We start from the raw sequence: 20,959 nt of genomic DNA, 5'->3' as shown, positions 1-20,959 counted from the left end.
ATTAAGAAATCTAGATTATAGCTTGATAAAAGATATGAAAACCCATTTAGAGCTGTTTGTTATACTCTCAAGATTGCTAAAAAATCAAGAATCAATACATTCTGATGTTAGGAGCGGGAAAGTTATAATTTTGTACCAATTTTTATTGATATTTTTGCCTTTTTTGCCAGAGTTATCTCCCTTTGCAATGCAAATCTCTATGGTATTTTAAATGGTGATTTTTTTAGTCTTCCTGAAGTAAGATTTTATGAGAATTTTCTTTGTATAATGCTAAAGATTAAAACTTAAAAATCTTCTGTTGCAATTACTTTCAGGTAAGGGTAAAATTTACGCTATATTGACTGAACTACGACTAGAATAAATCGATACAGGGCTTTTAACATATTTTTAAGGTTGGAATTGTGGCAAAATACATACCCGACAGAAAATTCAAACCTTACGAAATCGAATTTCGTGTATCTTTCAGCAAGATTATTTTGTTTTAGTGTAAAAGGTAGTCGCTTAGAGATTGTTTTGAGTCTTTTTAGGAGAATTTCCTTGTCAACATGTTTCTTAAGATATTATAATAAATGTGACTTTTAGCTTTTCGCCGCATTCAATGAAAACATTCAATTTTTTTTGCCAGTTGCATGTAGCGCATGCATTGTCTAAATTACAATACCTTTTCAATCTATGTTTGTTATAACAAATACTAGTAAACGATATATCACGAATATTTAAATTGTCGAACCTTGTGCTCTGTGAATCCCAATTTGCTTAGATGTGGTAAAACTCCAGTATATTTTGTCAAGTTTCACCAAAATCTCTAGTTATGCCCCACCTACGATAGTAGAGGGGCATTATGTTTTCTGGTCTGTGCGTCCGTCCCATTTCAGGTTAAAGTTTTTGGTCAAGGTAGTTTTTGAAGAAGCTAAAGTCCAATCAACTTGAAACTTAGTACACATGTTCCTTATGATATGATCTTTCTTATTTTAAAACAAAATTAATCTTTTGACCCCATTTTCATGGTCCACTGAACATAGAAATTAAAAGTGTGAGTTTCAGGTTAAAGTTTTTGGTCAAGGTAGTTTTCAATGAAGTTAAAGTCCAATCAACTTGAAACTTAGTACACATGTTCCCTTTTGGTTGATCAATTTACTTTTAAGGCCAAATTAGATTTTTTACCCAATTTCACGGTCCATTGAACATGGAAAATGATAATGCGAGTGGGGCATCCGTGTACTTTGGACACATTCTTGTTTTGGTATGTTTGTGGATGTAAATGAAAAATCTTTAATACGTTAAAGCCTATTAGTTACCTTTCTCAACTGCATCTTAAAATATTGGACCATAATCGGGTCCGAAAGGAGAATAATCGCACCTACTCCCTTGAAAATTAAGGCCACAGTAGTTAACCGAGGTTCAAATCTCACAAATAGATAAAGATGACATATCAAGATAAAATACAAAAAGTTGGATATTCACATGAAGTGCAAATAGAACGAACCCGGTGTCGTCGAATTGATTAGTGTCTGCTGAAATGCATGATGGTACGAACTACTTTTAACTCTACACGTACGAGTTTTAAAACCGTGTACAGTTTTTAACCGCATCAATAATCAAAGATCACACTTTATACTGAAGGTAAAATATATAAAATTACAAATAATTTAAAATCCACACATCAGAAAAAATAATAATCATATCTTGTTTGATTAAAAGGAGGCAATTTGTTGTTAAAATTGAAATATGATATATTTGAAATTCACTGAAAAACACTTGAGATTATTCTTTATAGAGCTATCGATGTGCTTTATCTAAAAGTAAAATAATGTACTTAAAATATTTGCAATGAATAAATAAATATTTCTTTCTTTAAACTTGTCATGCCAATAAATCATAAAAGATAAAGAGAAATTTAAATTTATACTATTACGATACGGATAAATTTTGGCTAACGAAATTTATTCATTTTACCAAATGATTGATGTATTCATTTGTACAGATAGCGTATATGAAACTGACATGATTTTATCCAAACACAGTATACAGATAGTCATTAAGGCTCGTCAACTGAACTAATCCAGTTAAAAATATTATAATTGTAGATTGACAAATGATTAAGAATTAGTTCTTCTTTTATTTACATGGCATCAATTGACAATTGATGCTATGGGACGTTCGCGCAAGCGCAGACCGCATATGACAGACTTTAAATACATGTTTTAACGTTATTTTCTGTCAGTTTCATTAGAATGGAGATAACAATATTGTATTTTAAGATCCGACGGCATCAATTGGAGATTTGATGGTCACAAATACCCGTTTACTGTCTCCGCTAACGCGTCGCCAGTAAACTTAATTTGCAACCATCAAATCCCCAATTGATGCCGTCAGAGCTTATACAATACAGTTATCTCCTAAATGCAATGCCTCGTGCATGGAGAGCGTAAAAGTACAATTACAATAATTCTCTTTAGTGGTCTGTCAAAATGTCTGTCCCTATACAATCTGACCCTTTTCCCGTGGTAGCTTTTACAACTAGTTCTTCATCTTGACCGAAATATCTGTCAGAACCGACCCCTTTAATTCTGAGTTGAATACAAAGAAAAATGAAAACTGCAAAATAAAAGTTTTTTTTAATATGAACAAACACATAAAATACAGATTTGAAATGAAGCAATTCAACAGCAATTATAAAAAAAAAATATGGAGGTCGAAATATAGGCATTGTGGCACCGTTTTAGTCCAAAATTCCTCTAAAGTCCACAACACCGCTAAAGTCCACAACAAATCTCTCCGCTAAAGTCCACAACGCCGCTAAAGTCCACAAACTTTCCGCTAAACGCTGGAAACGCCCGTACCCAATATATATCATATCTCAATCTCGATATTTTAAAATAGTTAATCATGGTAATAGAAAAAAACTAAGCAAAATGACAATGTAACATAAATTAACAAAGGACTACTACGAGTTACTGACATGCCAGTTCCACCCCTGAATGAGACTGATTGAAGCACAATCCCTCACGTTAGGAGTTTTATTATCATACCATAATAAAATCTATTAGAAGAACATTACCCGTTTCATGCCATCTACTGTTTTTAGAATATTAAATGTGTTTATTTCCGATTCAAAGACCCTATGAGTTAATTAATTGTAATTCCAATAAAATATTATATTTACCTTCATTTATTGTTAAAAAGCGTGAAACCAAGCAAATCAACTGATGCTTGTAACAAGTCATAATATAAACCAGATGCTCGGCAGGGCGCAGCTTTATACGACCGCAGAGGTAGAACCTTAAACAAGTATGGACACAACATTCAAGCTTGATACAGCTCTGAATTTGGATTGTGATTAAATAGTTGACATAGCATAGGTTTTGGACACAGAATGAATGAGGTCTTATGAACTTAAAAAAATAAATTTACCTACTATGGTCCAAATCCAAAATCTAAATACATGGCCATGGATTGATTCAGCATATCAAAGAATCCAAAGAATTAAATTATGATGAAATCAAACAATTTGAAAGTTTAATTTTGGACCCTTTTGACCTTAATGTGGACCAATTTAATAATAGGGCCCAAAAATCAAAAATCTAAATATATGATTTGATTTAGCATACCAAAGAACCCCATATGTATACCTTCAATTTTTGTTGAAATCAAACAAAGTTAAATTTTGGACCTCAATTTGTCCAACTTGAAAACTGGGCCTATAATCAAAAATCTAAGTACATGTCCAGATTCAGCATATCAATGAACCCCAAGAATTAATTTTTTGTTAAATTCAAGCTAAGTTTTATTTTGGACCCATTGGACCATAATGTAGACCAATTTGAAAACGGGACCCAATGTCAAAAATCTGAATACACGGTTAGATTCGGCATCATTTCAAAAAGAACCTTAATAATTCAATTTTTGATGAAATCAAACAAAGTATAATTTTGGACCCCATGTGGACAAATTTAAAAACAGGGACCAAATTCCAAAAAAATAATACACGGTTAGATTCAGCATATTTAAGAACCCAAAGAATTCAAGAATAAAAATATTATAAAGAATAATTCAAGGAATAAGCAATTTATACAAAGTATTAGAAAATTATTGTTTTTGGCCCCTAATTCCTAAACAGTTTGGGCCATAACCCCCAAACTCAATCTTAACCTTCCTTTTTTAAATGGAACCTTGTGGTACAATTTCAGAAAGATCCATACACATACACACAAGTCATTGTCTCGAAACTAGAAAAATACTTATTTTGACCCCTTTTGGACCCCTTGTTCCTAAATCTTTAGGACCAAAACCCCCAAAATCGATTCCAACCTTCCTTTAGTGTTAATAAACCTTTTGTTATTTTTTTTTTATTTCTATTTACTTATACTAAAGTTATTATCCGGAAACCATCCGCCTACGGACGACGCTGACGACCACGACGTGAAACCAATATACGACCAAAAATATTTTAATTTTTGCGGTCGTATGAAAACTAGAAACGAAATATTGTGTTACCCATTTAGTGTTGTTATTATTTTGTTAATGTTTTTGTATGAAATGGTTTATCATTGTCAATTTAAATTAATTCAAAATACAATGTTACAAAAGATAATGTAGATAAAACCACGAACTAGCTTAAACTCACTTGTAAATACAAATTTTCAAAATATAAAATTCAATTTAAATGCCACCTAAACTAAAACGATACTTGTTTTTGACACTTTTCTTTTGTGTTACAATTATAAGCATAAGAACATTGACCTAAGATATGTACACATACAAACGATGATAACGTTTTTTTTTTAATTGGTTTAATGTACACTGATCAGTTTAGCTATAACATAAAACAAATAACATTTTAAACAAATACTTATTTGTCCACGTCATACGTTAACCAGATTAAATGTAATAATTCTCTTTATATGTCGTTCATTGCGAAATGAAGACAATAGGTGTATAAGTGAAGAATTTAAACAAGTACATGTCTAAGTGAGGCAAAGGTGCAACAGAACAAAGGACTAACATTCTACAATCGTGACGCGCATTAAAAAGAAAAAGAAAACGGTATAGGTTTCTTCTTCTCTTCTTTAGGTTTTCAGTAGTCCTTCAATGATCTGAAGATTATTTACTGTTTGCGCGCGCAGCGTGGCCTATATATATATTTACAAAAACAAAGACAAAAATATATGGAAATAAATTTGAGGTGCGTAATTTAATTTTTTTTTAAAAGGTGATTAAAACTATGTACATAGGCTAATAATGAGTTAGATGAATTTTTGGAGAACAGCTGGTGTGAGCTGTTCTCTAAAAGTGTCGACTGTGGCGACAGCGACTGTTTGCATTTGTTTCGCCTAGTATTAAAAGCCGTATTGTAATCTATGGTATCTGATTTCTTCCTTTTGTCGCTGGTGGATAGTTATATATCTCATTGGCAATCATACTATGGTGATGACTTTGAGACTTTAGATAAATGATCAATCTATTAAATCTATTGTCACACAATTATTGTTAAAATAGTGTACATGCATATGCATATGGCAATAAATATTAAAATTGAATTTAATTAAAGGAATCACTAAAATATTTTTCTGTCTATGAAGAAATAACATACAAATTGTGGTGCACACTGAATATCCCGCGTAATCTATCAGTCATGGCGTTACTCTGCCTTGCATGAATTGAAAAACAATATCACACTAGTGTACATAAACTGTTTAAACATCTTCAAAATTTAACACAATATGCGTCAGATCTGGTATGTAGGACCGTGCAAGGGCTGTAAAGCCAGTCAAGGTCGTTAAAAACTTCCATTTGTTTGTAGGACTCTCCGAATTGTCTTTTTAGAAGACTCAAGTCGTCTCCTACCTTTTTGATTGTCTCACTATTGAAATCAAACAAATTTTCAAAAAGTCATATAATTTTTCGTGTAGTTTTGACTAAATCCTGTCTCGGGTTTTTTTCACGACCAGTCACAGACGTATATCGGGACAAGGGATTGACATGATGTACTAAAATTGTCTAGGTTCGCCGGATTCGACCGTTGTAAAATCTTGTGGTGCGTTCTTTCTTTATTTAAAAAGTTGTGGGAAGTTCACTTTGAAATCAATGCACATAGGTGCAGTTTTGTACTTATTTACTAATTGAGAACTAATTAGTGGTTTAACCATATTTTTTTTCGTCAAAATTCCTTTAAGTGCAAATCAAACTTGAAAAGATGGGGGTAGATGATTAACATGGATACATGTACACGTCTATATTTTCATTACAGTCATGCCAAGAATTCTGAATGCTGTTCCAGCCTATACTGTCTTGAAATTTTCGGTGCTACTGTAAGGCACCACCGTAAGGCCTGCCCAAAGTTATAGTTTGAAGAAACAATGACCAATGAAAAGAAGAAAATAACAAAAAACTAACTTCAACAAGTTTAACTCCAGCATAGGGATGAACGAAATTGATCCGGTAACAAGGGTACTAAGAACTGTGATGAGAAGCACTTGCAAGGTATAAAAAATAATAATTAAAGTTTGTGTCTTTATATCTGGCGAATTAAAAACTCAACATAACCAAAGACAACTACTGTAACATGTGTAAGCATTTAAAAACATAATAAATTTGACTTCCTAAATATCTGCTATTCTTAGAATTATCAGCATGTATTGTCAGCACGTTATGTGTAAATATGAAAAGAAGATGTGGTATGATTGCCAATGAGACAACTCTTCACAAGAGACCAAAATGACACAGAAATTAACAACTATAGGTCACCGTCCGGCCTTCAACAACAATGATCAAAGCCCATTCCGCATAGTCAGCTATAAAAGGCCCTAAAATGACAATGTAAGACAATTCAAACGAGAAAACTAACGGCCTTCTTTATATATAAAAAAATGAACGAAAAACAAATATGTAACATATAAAGAAACGAAAACCACTGAATTACAGGCTCCTGGCTTGGGACAGGCACATACATACATAATGTGGCGGAGTTGCGACGAACTCAAACGAAACTTCTGACAATCAAACTCAATTTGCAATACAAATGATAGTGGAAGATATTAGCAAGCAAAATCAAGGGAATTGTGCAAATGATGATACAAGCATGAAACTTAGCACGAAGCATCATTATTATATACATTTTAAGAAAAAACTGCTGGCCATGAAAAAAATTCATTTTTTCAAGATGGCCACCACCTTTTCTAAAATGGCTGTTTTTTCAAGATTAAAATACTTCTTTTTCTGGAAAACGTTTTCTTTGACCTTCTTTAAGTAAAAAATATTATCAGGTTTGGTGGAAACCTTCTTTACATGTGACGAATATACTTAAAATGAATATTTGAAATGTTCTGGATTTGCGCATGCGTGAAAATGTTACAAAATTCACACACAAACTTTTCAACTATTTATTACATGCTTAGCGCTTTTGAGTTTTTAATGATGTTATGAATTTGTTGGATGACGTTTTCTAAGGTTATGATACACATGCGTTAAATAAATTTGCGCATGCGCAAAGCAAACTATTTATAAATAAAGAACGATTTACACGCACTACAGGGGCACAATGACGGAAATTGTAGTTCTTCTAACAGATGAGGATTTGAATTTCTTAAAAATATCTTGGTCGTCATTCATTCCTCTAAGCATCTAGGCTCTTCTGTTCAAATATAAAGTGTTACTTCTTTGACGCCACTGTTTGAAAACACGCACTTTCAGTTGCAATGATCAAGCATCTGAGGGATAAGGTGAAAAAGGTGTTTAAGTTTCTAAATATCGGGCAAACATCAATTATAGCTGCAGATAAACCCTTTGGTATTGGCTAAGCAATTTCAGTTGGAATGGCAATATTTGTACGGAGAACATAAGTTTATCGTGATGTTTGTTGGATTGTCCATGGCTTGTTTTGAAATTCTGAGTGATATATTGCGCGATAGTGGATGGACATGTGTCCTCGCTGAAGCCGATATTGCAACACCTAGAGCGGCAGATGCTTTTCAAGTAGGTTCAAATGTAATTAGGAATGGACACGCGCATCAGATAACTGCATGTGGTTTGCTTGAATTGGTAATGCTAGTCGTTATGAAAGCGTAAACACAGAAAATATGGTTCATGGCTTTGTGACGTTCAAGTATGTTATCAACGGGTGTAAGGAAAGAGAGTCACATCGACCACATTTTAATTTATGGCGTTCAATTATGAATTACGAACTTCATGTGTCTTCAGTAGTACGCTCATATCACGAGTCAAATATCGTACTCTACAAACAGTCCATATCAAGCATGATACCAATCTATGCAAGATATGCATTCCCTTCACAAACATCAACAACAGGTTGCAATGAAATTTGTTAATAGTAATTTTAACTGACCGTAAGACCAGCAAGTTGATTTATTATATTACAAATGACCAGGCACAAGCACAGAATAATGAGTCGTAAATGGCGATGTTGGTACCATACGTTTAATCAAAGATCATTTGGAGACGATGGATGGTAGCTGGAGAAGAAGTCAGTAGACTGGTAGATTAATTTGAAAGATTCAGTGGTTTGAGTAATTCTACAACAGATGAACGACGGCATGAAGACTCTACGAAATCACTAACGGATTTCTTCGAAAAACTTTAAAAGCTTTCTAAAGTGAACAAGAGGCTGTCACAACGACAGCAAACCGGATTTATTAATATTTATTTGTGTCCTGGCAATATCACAAGAACCATTACTGATGAATGGGGAAAGTGAAAATCGTCAATATCAAATTTGACCTCCATTTTGTCATCAGTATCAACATATTAAAATTTGAAAAGCTTAGATTGAATGGTTCATGAGTAAATGCAACAACGTGAATGGAAACACCATTTTACAATTTTTCAAGAACCATAACTCCTGAACGGTAAAAGTCAAAATCGTCATTATAGAACTTGACCTCTATTTTGCCATCAGTAACAACATATAAAAATTTCAAAAGCTTTGGTTGAATGGTTCATGAGAAAATGCACGGACACGACTGGAAACACCATTTTTCAATCTTTCAAGAACCATAACTCCTAAACGGTAAAAGTCAAAATCGTCTTTAATAAACTTGACCTCTATTTTGTCATCAGTAACAACATAATGAAATTTGGGAAGCTTTGGTAGAACAGTTCATGTGTAAATGCACGGACACGACTGGAAACTCCATTTTTCAATCTTTCAAGAACCATAACTCCTGAACGGTAAAAGTCAAAATCGTCATTATTGAACTTGACCTCCATTTTGTCATCAGTAACAACATATTAAAATTTGGGAAGCTTTGGTAGAACAGTTCATGCGTAAATGCACGGACACGACTGGAAACTCCATTTTTCAATCTTTCAAGAACCATAACTCCTGAACGGTAAAAGTCAAAATCGTCATTATTGAACTTGACCTTTATTTTGTCATCAGTAACAACATATTAAAATTTGGGAAGCTTTGGTAGAACAGTTCATGCGTAAATGCAGGGACATGACTGGAAACTTTATTTTTCAATCTTTCAAGAACCATAACTCCTGAACCGCAAAAGTCAAAATCGCCATTATTGAACTTGACCTTCATTTAGTTGTCAGTAACAACATATTAAAATTTTAAAAGCTTTGGTCGAACGGTTCATGAGTAAATGCACGGACAACATTTGATTGCCGCCCGCCCGCCCGCCCGCCCGCCCGACTGCCCGACCGCCCGCCCGGCCGCCCGCCGTACATCCCCAAATCAATAACCGACATTTTTGTCACAAAAATCCGGTTAAAAACGAGTTTGGAAATCTATTTCTAGAAGAGTCGTCAGATTTGTACAAAATGTACTCTTATAAGAAAATTGATGATTCAGAAGTAGGTAAGATATGTATATAAACTCCACGATATTGGGTCCAAACAGTATGATCTTTTGAAGCAAATCTGCTTTTTTAACCAGATGAAGAAAAACGTTTTCATATACAAGCCGTAAAATGAAACTGGAAACTTCTTTGTCAAAGAATAAAGCTAGAGTACCTGAACACACTGATTGGGATCTCTTTTCTAGACTTTTCATTTCTTCTTTAGCCACGAAAACCAAACTGCCCCTCCGTCTTTGTGTCAGGACGAGGTATTACATCGCAGCAAATGGGCATACTTGAAACATTCTGCGATTTGCCATCAACTGATCAAAATTCTGACGCATTTATCGTTGGTAAGGCAGCAATGGTTAATTGTTTGCCACCACTTGGGGCAAACATATGTGATGCAAATAATATCATGCTGCCTAACATAAAATCTTCCTTCAATAAGTATCCAAGAGTAAACATCGATTTGATGTTTACTAAATTAATTATTTAAAGGCAGGGACGAAAACAAAAGGCAAAGCACTGGTGCTAGACGGGGAAATGCTGGTTCTGGTAGAACGCCAAGGATTTGGAGTAGTTTTCATCGTGAAGATGACAACAAAACGGAATTGTTCAAGTTTCTTGCCGACAGAATTGCTTCCTTAGAGACTAATGAAAATGCTTATGCTACTCAAGGTGAAAATATTCTTTGCAATTTCAATACGGATACATCCCAGTTATCCCCTTGTAACCATAAAAAAGCAAATACACGAATGATTGTCTATGATAAGCATGCTGCTGAAAATGGTTGAAAAAAGTAATTTTAAGAAGTACTGACATACATGTAGTAGTATTAGGAATTGCAGTACTCGCAAGATTAGGTGTGGACAAATTGTGGAGATAGGTCTTTGAAGGAATAACGAATGTCGATGGCTTCCTGTACATGTCATATCAAATGCGTTTGGTCCTCGTGTAGCAGCTTTTTCTTCTTCCATGCATTTAGTGGGTGTAACACTGTTATCGGCACTTCGTCGAAAAGCGAAGAGGTCAGCTTGGCAGACATTTGAAGTATTCTCAGATGTAACGGTCGTTTTTGACCGATTGTGTATGAAGACACAGACATAGACATCATTAGTCCGAGATTACTCTGACGGACCACGGCCCCAGCTTGTCTGGCAAAACAGCCGTTGGACGTCAGAGTAATCTCGGACTAAGACATCATAGAAGTATTTGTTTGCATCATGCACGGAAATATCACCGTTTAAGGAGGTACGATTAAAATCGTTTGCGAGGAAGCAGCGGCCTTATGATGCTATTCCGCCTACCACAAAATCATTATCATTAACTTTGGTAGGCGGAATATCATGATAAGACCGCTGCTTCACTGCAAACGATTATAATCTTCTGGAGCACATTAAAAGAGAAGCATATCAGGGTGGACATGGTTGGGCTCGTCCGGATTTATGCATTGGACATGTTCATATACCAAGTCATAAACACAGGAGTTGGGTTAAAAAAAATGACAATTGGAAACCAAAATGGACTGCCGCTGATTCTCGTGTCATGATTTTTTGAAATGAGGATGCAAGAAATTCAGCTGTGTTGGTAACTGCAAATGCTACCGTTCTGGCCTCCCGTGTAAATGCTGGTGTATTGGTAACTGTCAGATAATTATCAGATAAGCAACCTCTCTTTCTAAGCAAACTATATATGCATTTGAACTTAACAAAGTCAGTGATATATCTTGTTAAGTTGATAGAAATGATAACATTGACATTTTCAACGTTTAGCCGCCATTTTGGGACCGGAAGTCACCTTTTTATTCATGTAGGTATTGTTTTTTCGTACTTAAGGAATTGTGATTTAAGTTTTATCAAAACTTAAATTGGATTATACATATTCCACAGCTTTCGAAAGATTTACGAAATGTTACCAATTGAATATGACGCCATTTGCAAAATGAGCGGTGGCCATCTTGAAAAAATGATTTTTTTTTTATGGCCAGCAGCTGATTTTATTTTAATATCATTTAAACCACCCATATACCAAATTTCATGCTTGTATCACGATTTGCACAATTATGTCCATAATATCTCCCACTATGATCAATTGTGCGGAAAGTATAATGTTATGTATAGTAACTGTCAATAATGTTAGCACTGAATATATGATCCTGACTTGTGTACCACGTACCACAATTATTTAAAATATTATGAAGTTCTGTTTAGGTAGTAGAAGATACTAGATAATGCGGAGTAAGCACGCAACAATCGCGTGCTTATGAATTATAACTTAATCAGATACAAATGTACTTATAGATCAAGCACACATAATCAGGAATATCTCTCTATCAGTCTCAGCAAAAATACTAATATGGAGTTAGCTATCATTTGTTGGTCCTTTTTGTTCAAAGCATTTTGTTTTACAGTTTCGGGTCGTATGTACACCCTTGGCTTTCAAATTCTTGTCTATGAGTGTTTTTGGTGAAGGTACACATTTGGTTTTATTTGTTTGTCGCTGATGAAAATTGAAATCTCTATCTTTGTTGCGGTTGACCAATAATTATTAGTGTCATTAGGTACCCAGCTTTATTGTGTCGTCGTTACCCGTTAACTCGACAGACAATAATATAAAAAAGAAGATGTGGTATGATTGCCAATGAGACAACTATAAATAATAAGTCCATATTGCTACTGGTGTCCTAATATGAATATAACAATCAACCGGAATCTAGAAGTTTTAGATAACATTCCTGTGTTATACTACCAACATTGTTTACACGTGTAACATCCGATACACTTGGATTATCAATCTTATATGATGATTTATAAAGCTATTACGCAATTTGTCATTCAATCCTTCTTAATTATTTACGTAAGTGTACGAACATGTCCTACCTGCAGATACAGTAAATTCTAAATGTAAATTCTTACAAAATACCACATCTATCAAATATGTAGGTCATGTGAAGCATATAAAATTTGTAAGATTACTATACAATTACATTTGAAAAATAGTTATAATCAGTTTTTTTTGCAATCGTTAAGACTTTAAACACAAAATATTCCAATATGCATTGAGTCAATATATGGTGTGAATAAAATGAGATTTTGAGTGTAGATAAATCAGATAGCAATCCGAGTGAATAATGCTTGCACCACGGATAACATTATTAATTCAAGCTGTTATAGGTTTAACGTACCAGGTCTGAGGATAAAAATATACGAGTCTTTTATAGACGAAACGTGTGTTTGACTTGTATTCAAAGTAACACCTACACCCCCTTCTAGCTAAAGGCATCGTAAAATACAGACATACTGATTAAAAAACCAACTCAACACTAAGTGAGAAAAAAAAAACCACAATGACTTTGATTAATTAATTCCATATTAAAGTATATGAATTATCAACTGTGCATGTTTTACAAGGAAACCGTGATCTTACAACTTACAGCGGCAGCACTCACAAACAAAGGATAATCACAAACAAAGGATAATCACAAACATACGTGATAGGTTAATGGAAAGGTATCTTTTAATTTGTGAATACATTTTTATGAATATTTGAGTGTTATTATTGCATAGATGTTATACGAAGAAGTGATTTAAACTGCATACTGGTAAATGATTATTTTAGGATAAATATCAAAATGAGGAAACATTTCTTTCAAATGAATGGTAGAAAGGTGAAAGAACAAGATTAAAAGAGTGTTTATCTAAAAATCTATTTGATGAATTTATCCTGTGGTATTTATTCATTTTTATTTTATAATAATTGTATTCCCGTCCCATATATCACCCTGACCTAACGAATAGTTTTCCTTTTGCTCATTTGGTGCATGCGTTCTTTTTTAATAGTTTTTCAACAATACTTAAAACACAAAAAAATAAATATATTATCATGTTATTCAAAATAACAAATCAGTTACTTGTGCATATTAGACTTACCTGCCGTAAAGATAAATGAGGTCCATATAATGACTAGGAAATAAAATCTTGTAAGTTGATAACAATTATATACATCCATTTTACAGGATACTTGTGCATACAAATATTGTCCTGTTATAGTAAACATCCGTCATGGTCCAATGACGATAGTCACTTTTTAAATATTTTGTCTATTATTAATTCTTTCTCTATAGAATAAATCTAACCTAACCAAAAGGGGTTAAACCCTGAATTACACATATTATACGAGTTAATTTTTTTTTTAAATTTCGAGTAAAAACCCATCAATATGAAATGTCGCACACTTTTCGCTCGGGGAATAAATGATTGAATGTCAGTTTTATGTAACTTAAAACTGTTCACCGTAATACCGACTATCATTGCATTGAATACTATAAGATAATATGTATTCCTGATTGATATTCAAACAACAGTTTTTATTCAAGTGTACAGCAGAGTTTTGTTTGCGTGTCTGGTTGTCGAGTTGGAAATTGTATACAACATGAATATATGTTCAGTATACCAACAAACAGTTATTGAACGTAAGCTTGTTATGCTGTGCTGCATATATACGGTGATATGGCAATAGAATAAAAAACTTAAATCTGATAATTTTTTTATTGATTGAGAAAGCCAGAAGATTAAAAATTTAGCTAATTTCATAACTAAGAAGATGAGCATTTATGCAAAAATCTACTCTAAACATTCCACGTAGATTCAGGTCGCTTCGAACATACGAATTGGTTGAGTTCGTTACTTACATTTCACATTGGTCAAGGTCGCTACGAACATTACGCTTTGATTCAGGTCGCCATGTTCAAACAATATCACTTTGGTTTAGGTCGCTACGAACATTACACGCATATTCAGGTAGCTACGTAGACTAACTTTAAAATTGCAATTTGGTTCAGGTCGTTACGAACATTACACGTTGATCAAGGTCGCTTGGAACATAACTCTTTGATTCAGGTCGTTATAACAATAAATTATTGAACGACAGAATTAATTCGATAGTTGACATCCTACTACATCTCTTCATTGCATATTAAACTACAGGCTCCCAAGAGCCTGTGTCGCTCACCTGAATCTACTTGGGTTTTTGAAATAATATGAAAAAAGAAAAAATCATAACAGGTACTTATAATAATGTTTGAGGCCACATTTGGTTTAATACTGCTATGTTTGCTTTCATTCCATTCAGTGGTTCTCTAAAAGAAGACATTTGTATGTTTTTCTCATAGAATCCTATTTTAAACTAAGTCCTCCGCTGGCGGCTATCTTGGATGATGGATCGGCTACAAAGTAACAACACATGTTTAGCACCTAAAAAAACATTCATGCTATGTTTGTTTTCATTCAAATCAGTGGTTCTATAAAAGAAGACATTTTTATGTATTTCCCATATGGTCCTTTGTTAAACTAAGTCCCCCGCTGGTGGGCATCTTGGATGATAGATCGGCTAAAAAGTGACAACACTTGGTCAGCACCTCATAACGAACATTCATGGTATGTTTGGTTTCATTCCATTCAGTGGTTTTCTAAAAGAAGACATTGTATGTATTTCCCATAGGGTCCTATGTTTAACTAAGTCCCCGCTGGCGGCCATCTTGGATAATGGATTGGCTACAAAGTAACAACACTTGGTCAGCACCTCATGCTATGATTGGTTTTATTCCATTTAGTGGTTCTTTAAAAGAGGACATTTGTATGTATTTCCCTTAGGGTCCTATGTTAAACTAAGTCCCCCGTTGGCGGCCTTCTTGGATGATGGATTGGCTACAAAGTAACAACACTTGGGCAACACCTAATAAGGAATTTCATGCCATATTTGGTTCCATTCCTTTCAGTGGTTTAGTAGAAGTTCAAAATGTAAAAAGTTAACGACGACGACGACGGACACCAAGTGATGAGAACAGCTCACTTGGCCCTTCGGGCCAGGTGAGCTAAAAATTAAAGAGTCTGCATTTAATTTGCTAACAAATTTACTCTATTCTTTCATATATGTTCTTTTGACGTTGCTGCACAAAATGTAAGTCTTAGTGCAGTGACCGATATTTGAGCGTACCACACCAGCAGATACAGACAGTTGAGCTAGATTTTTGAGGTAAACTCAAACAATTAATATATAATTATTTATATGCAAATGCTTATTACTTTTGTGTGTATACTATGGTTTTGTTATCTATCATATTTTTTTTCTGTCCTTGTTTGTATTATATTTCCTATGGCCAATTTGTTTTATGTTAATTAAGGCATTAGGAATTACCTTGATAATATGCTGCATAAAAGTAATAGGTAATTTCAAGGGTGAAAAATCAGGAAAGATACCAGGCAGAGGATACCAGCCCACGGTTGCGTTCAATATCGTAGCAGCTTCATAGATCTACATAGTGCTACGTAGATTTTCGACTATTGAATGTGTAGCTAGCTAGATGTTGAACGCAACCCTGGCTTATTTATTTTGATACACCGCACATGCGAATCGTATAAATAAAGGATCATCAGTGGTAACAATCAAAACAGTAGGAAGACCAAAATTAAATAAGAAGTTTAGGACTTAAACATAAAAACCTGAAATTCTAAAAGGTTGTGCCAAAATTAAAATTTATATTAATTTACAAATGAGGGACGGCAAATGGCGACGAAGTTCACAAAGTTAAGGTCAACAGATATAAGATTAATGGGTATGATTTTATCACAACCACTTTAAGCTGACGATCATATGCATATGGTTTGTTTGACATATGCTAAAAGGGCTGTTGAGCGATTGGTCAACACAACCCCAACAAAGACTTGGGACCCAACGCAGGTGTTCCGGAAGTGAAGCAGTGACACACGTCCATTTTCTCATGACTTGAAATAATTCGAAAATAGTTCACGATTGTGTGGCTACGACAAGTTGAAAATATCTCTGCATGGTCGTCTGTTTGAAATTCTATAATGGTCAACAAAATCGTAATGGCCATGTTTATCTGTTCTAATCGACGATTTCATGTTTTGCAAATTTAAGTTTTAAAGCTTCATCGTACGCCACAGTCTCACTCTGTTAAAGACTCCATTTAAACGATCAAATATGCTATTTTAAAATTTCCAAATTAAAATGATATTGTGAATTGAAGTTACATTTGTTAAATAATTCAATACTCAAAAAGTAAATTAAATTTTATCAGTATTATTTGTGTATTGTGTTAAACAAGCATGTCAAACGAGAATTACATAGGTGTCAAATTTTCTTAAATCGATTATTACATAAAACGCTTTTTACACGACAAAATTTTGCCACTAATAATGACTTACCAGTGGGTATGGTACCCCGTTGGCATTTTAATTATCATTTTTGAATATAATCACCAACTTGAACGATTGCGAATATTGATGGTTATTCATAATATTGCAATCTCATTTAAGAAAAGTTACACCCATTGCTAGAATTAATTTAATAGTAACGGTCCTGTAAGCTTACACAGGACTACACAATAAAAATAAAACAACATTTGATCTTAGGTCATTATTTTTATATGGAACATTATTATAATTCAAAATTTTATTTTTAGCTTATCAAGTTTGTGATTAAGGAATTTTTTAAAAATATATTTTTTTTTAAAATAAAGTATAGAAATAGAAGTATGCATGCATCTTTATAGACTAAACTTCGAATATCCCTTATTCTATGTTTACTTTTCAATACTTTAGTTTTTTTCGTCGTCAAAAAAGGCACTTATAATGCAGCAGTATGATTTTAATTCCGAATAGTCTTTTCATCAACCGAATTGTAGCGCTCACCATCAGTATCAACTATTTCAAATAAAACCGGAAAATATACTTTTAAAAATAAAAGTAAAAAAAGTAAACAGGCGTGGAATAATATTATTAGTCGGAAGGATTTTTTAGGTTCAACCTACTACTATCTATGGATAATACTTTGTACACTACAATTACCAATAAAATGTATGATAACATTTTAAAATTTTAAAATTTCTATTGGATACAGTACCAGTTACTTGCCAATGGGTGATTGGAACGATAAACCCATTTGATATATTAAAACAAAGGAAATAGTTTGATCTAAAAACAATAGACCCATTACTATGCGAGCAAATTATTTACCACTATTTACATTTTAAAGTAATAAGACTTGCAAGGTTTGTCGATAATGGGAAGTTTGACTACTCAATGGAAACCACGGTATGTTTCGAATTGTTTCTCAACGAGTGACTGTAATATTTCTCGCCACTCTCTTTTTGAGAAAGAAATTAACAAACATTCAAACTGCAAATGTGCTTTTGTCGATTTCGAAAAAAAAAACCTATTCAGACGACACTGTATTAAAGGCTGATTTAGCACTAGAACTAGTGGTAGCAACTCTGACTTAGAAATTGCTGGTGAGTTTTCTTATCTTGGAATACATTTTTTTTCTAAAGATTGTTCATTTAAAGCAAATAACAATCATGTAACAGAAAAAGATACAAAAGCCATATTTGAATCGATAAACAAAAGGGAGACAGCATGTTTTATCAATAAGCTGACAATGATATATAGTAGACAAATCGGTTAAGCCCGTTTTACTGAACGGCTGTAAAATTGGGGTATTTAGAAATAATGTTCATTTGAAATTTATTTACTTTTTAATCTTAAATGTTCCACCAGGAGTCTGTTCTATATGGGAAATTAGTAAGTTATCTTATTGTTATAGATAAACACAAAAAATTTCGCACGATTCCTTACTTGGTAAAATTGATTTTTAGGAAATATAGAAAAATATCAGCAATCACACACCGATTAATCTTTAGTAACCTCATGCAATTTATACTAAAATAAAGTAATGTAGTATGATTAAACCAATGAGAGGACTATCCACCAAAGTTGAAATGGATTGAATGTAAGAATTATAGGCAATCGTACGGCCTTTAACAATAAAAAAAATAACCAATACCGGATAGTCGGCTTTAAAATTTCACGACATGACAAAATAGAAAAGTCCCTTATAAAATGGCAAAAACCAAAAGCCGAACGTCTGGAAAACAACTATCATATTCCTGACTATGTACAGGCATTGCCTTATGTAGTGAATGGTGGATGAAACCTGGTATTGAAGGTAGCTCAACCTCTAACTTGTATGACAGTCACATAGCATTATTCCATTATTTTGACAACTATAAGGGAACAAAACAAACTGAAATAATAGATAAAACTTTCAAAAATAGGGTAATATTAGTCAACATTGTGTTATTATATGATCTTAATAACTATAAAAACAAGCAAATATGTTAACAAAGAAAGCAAAATGGCATATTGACAAAGGACAATAAGCAAAAATGTAAAATAAAAAAAAAATAATGTTTGCAAAAAATGACCATAACACAACAACACATTGGCGGGATGAGTAAGTACCAGGCCAGGCCAATAAATATACTAAAATTGGACTAAAAAGTAATAGTAATAATTTACAAATATAAGAACAATTTAACGCGTGTTAAGGATAACAAACAACGTCAGTACTTAGAATCTGTACATCAAGACCACCCTGTGACCATAGGACAATTTTTATAAAACATGAGCGGGATGTATAAGTAAAGATCCACACTAAACAGATATTTCCATATATGAAATAAACAGTAAACTAAATAATTTACGAAGTACGATGTCTCATATGTTAAGAAGTATTAATGAAATGAATAATAATAATAAAAATAAAGGAAAAGTAAAATCACAAACATACTGAAAACCGAAGTAAATTAAAAAAGGAAAGTCTCTAATCAAATAACAAAACCAAAAGCTCAAACATGGTATCAAACGAATAGACAACAACTGTCATATTCCTGACTTGGTACAGGCATTTTCATATGTAGAACATGGTGGATCAAATATGGTTTTAAATTATGTTGACAACGATGTGCGAGTAAAAAAACCCAGACATAATAGGTAAAAATGTAAAAAAAATACGGGTACAGCAGTCAAACTTATATATAAACTGAATTACAATAAAAACATGCAAATATGTAACAAAGAAGCACAAAATAACAATCATATTAGCAAAAACAAAAGACACAAAAACGAGAATTAGCATAGAAGAATCAAACAATGACGGGATGTAGAAGTACCGAGCCACGTCGAATGGATATCAATGAAAACAGAATAAACAGTTAAAGTAATATTCATAAAGGCAAATAAAAGAATAGTATAACACGTTATTAAGATGACTGAAAACGTCAGTACCAAGAATCTATAAATCAAGACCATTGTGTATTATATATGAAGTTGATACGGAAAATTAATCAACAAGGTGTTGTTATTTTCCGATGAACGGACGTTCTTTGACATACCCCAGGTTCATCAACTTTCTTCTAAGACACTGGTGACGTTTTACAAAGTTTGAATAGGAGCTGCAAGCTCTTGGATACCGAATAAGTTGGGAAATGTATATCCCATATACAGGTGAAGTTGCTACAGAGGTGGGGGAAATTGATAATTTCAAAATTAAAATAGTCTCGTTTGTCATAGATTGTGGTACTGAGATGACCGTGTATGTCAAATTGTGGACAAAGTTCTAAAATGAGACGGAAAAAGTGTCTGTTGTTTCTTTAATTTCAATGTCAAGGAGATATATCAATTGAATCCAATAAGGAAAGTTCGGATTGGTAATGGAAAGAACATCATCTATATATCTGAAAGTGAATTTAATGACCTAGCTTCTTTGATCTTGTTGTTTGTGAAACGTGTCCGAAGGAACTCCGATTCATATGACTGCAACCTCCATGCTGAATCCGCATTGTATGTATTGAAAAATTGCATTGTGCCATAGACCACATTTAAATTCCTCTATTAGTTCTTTATAACGTTTTATCTCATTAAACTAATGAACCCAGTCTTGTTGTTACATGTTGTGTGTGTGTCTGTGTGTATGTGAGTAATGTACAGTACACATGTACTAGCTAATAACAGAGATGATTTTTCATTCCCCATTGTTAAATATCAATTTTTAGATGGTGACTTTCCCTTGTCACCATCTTATAATTTAAGACATATGTATTTATATATCCCAACTTGTTTTTAAAAATTCCCCTGTGTATGTAACAACATATTAAATTTAAAGGAAGAAATCTCTTACATTACTGAAAAGTTATTTACACAAGCGTTTTGAATTTTGCTATCACAAACAAGTGAAAAAAATTACTAAAATGTATCATCGATACAAGGACATCAGTCATAAACATAAATGAAAAT

At 33.3% G+C, this 20,959-nt stretch overlaps 1 protein-coding gene across 4 annotated transcripts in view; it reads right to left on the bottom strand.

Moving 5' to 3' along the window:
• The window catches only part of LOC139485005 (uncharacterized), a 32,033-nt gene extending 17,808 nt beyond the window's left edge, over window positions 1-14,225 (bottom strand). For 3 of the 4 annotated variants that reach the window (XR_011655231.1, XR_011655232.1, XM_071269091.1), the window contains exon 1: window positions 13,736-14,225. Coding sequence is in view for 1 of the 4 variants with exons in the window: in XM_071269091.1 (XP_071125192.1) it covers window positions 13,736-13,862 (127 nt within the window). In the remaining 3 variants the exon portion in view is untranslated. The remainder of the gene's footprint in view (window positions 1-13,735) is intronic. The other variant, XM_071269093.1, reaches the window with a different exon arrangement.
• Between the last annotated feature and the right edge of the window lie 6,734 nt (window positions 14,226-20,959).

This window comes from Mytilus edulis, chromosome 8, assembly GCF_963676685.1.
Source record: "Mytilus edulis chromosome 8, xbMytEdul2.2, whole genome shotgun sequence".
NCBI lineage: Eukaryota > Metazoa > Mollusca > Bivalvia > Mytilida > Mytilidae > Mytilus > Mytilus edulis.
The sequence above is the reverse complement of the archived record's forward strand: the minus strand, read 5'-3'. Positions and strand labels throughout refer to the sequence as shown.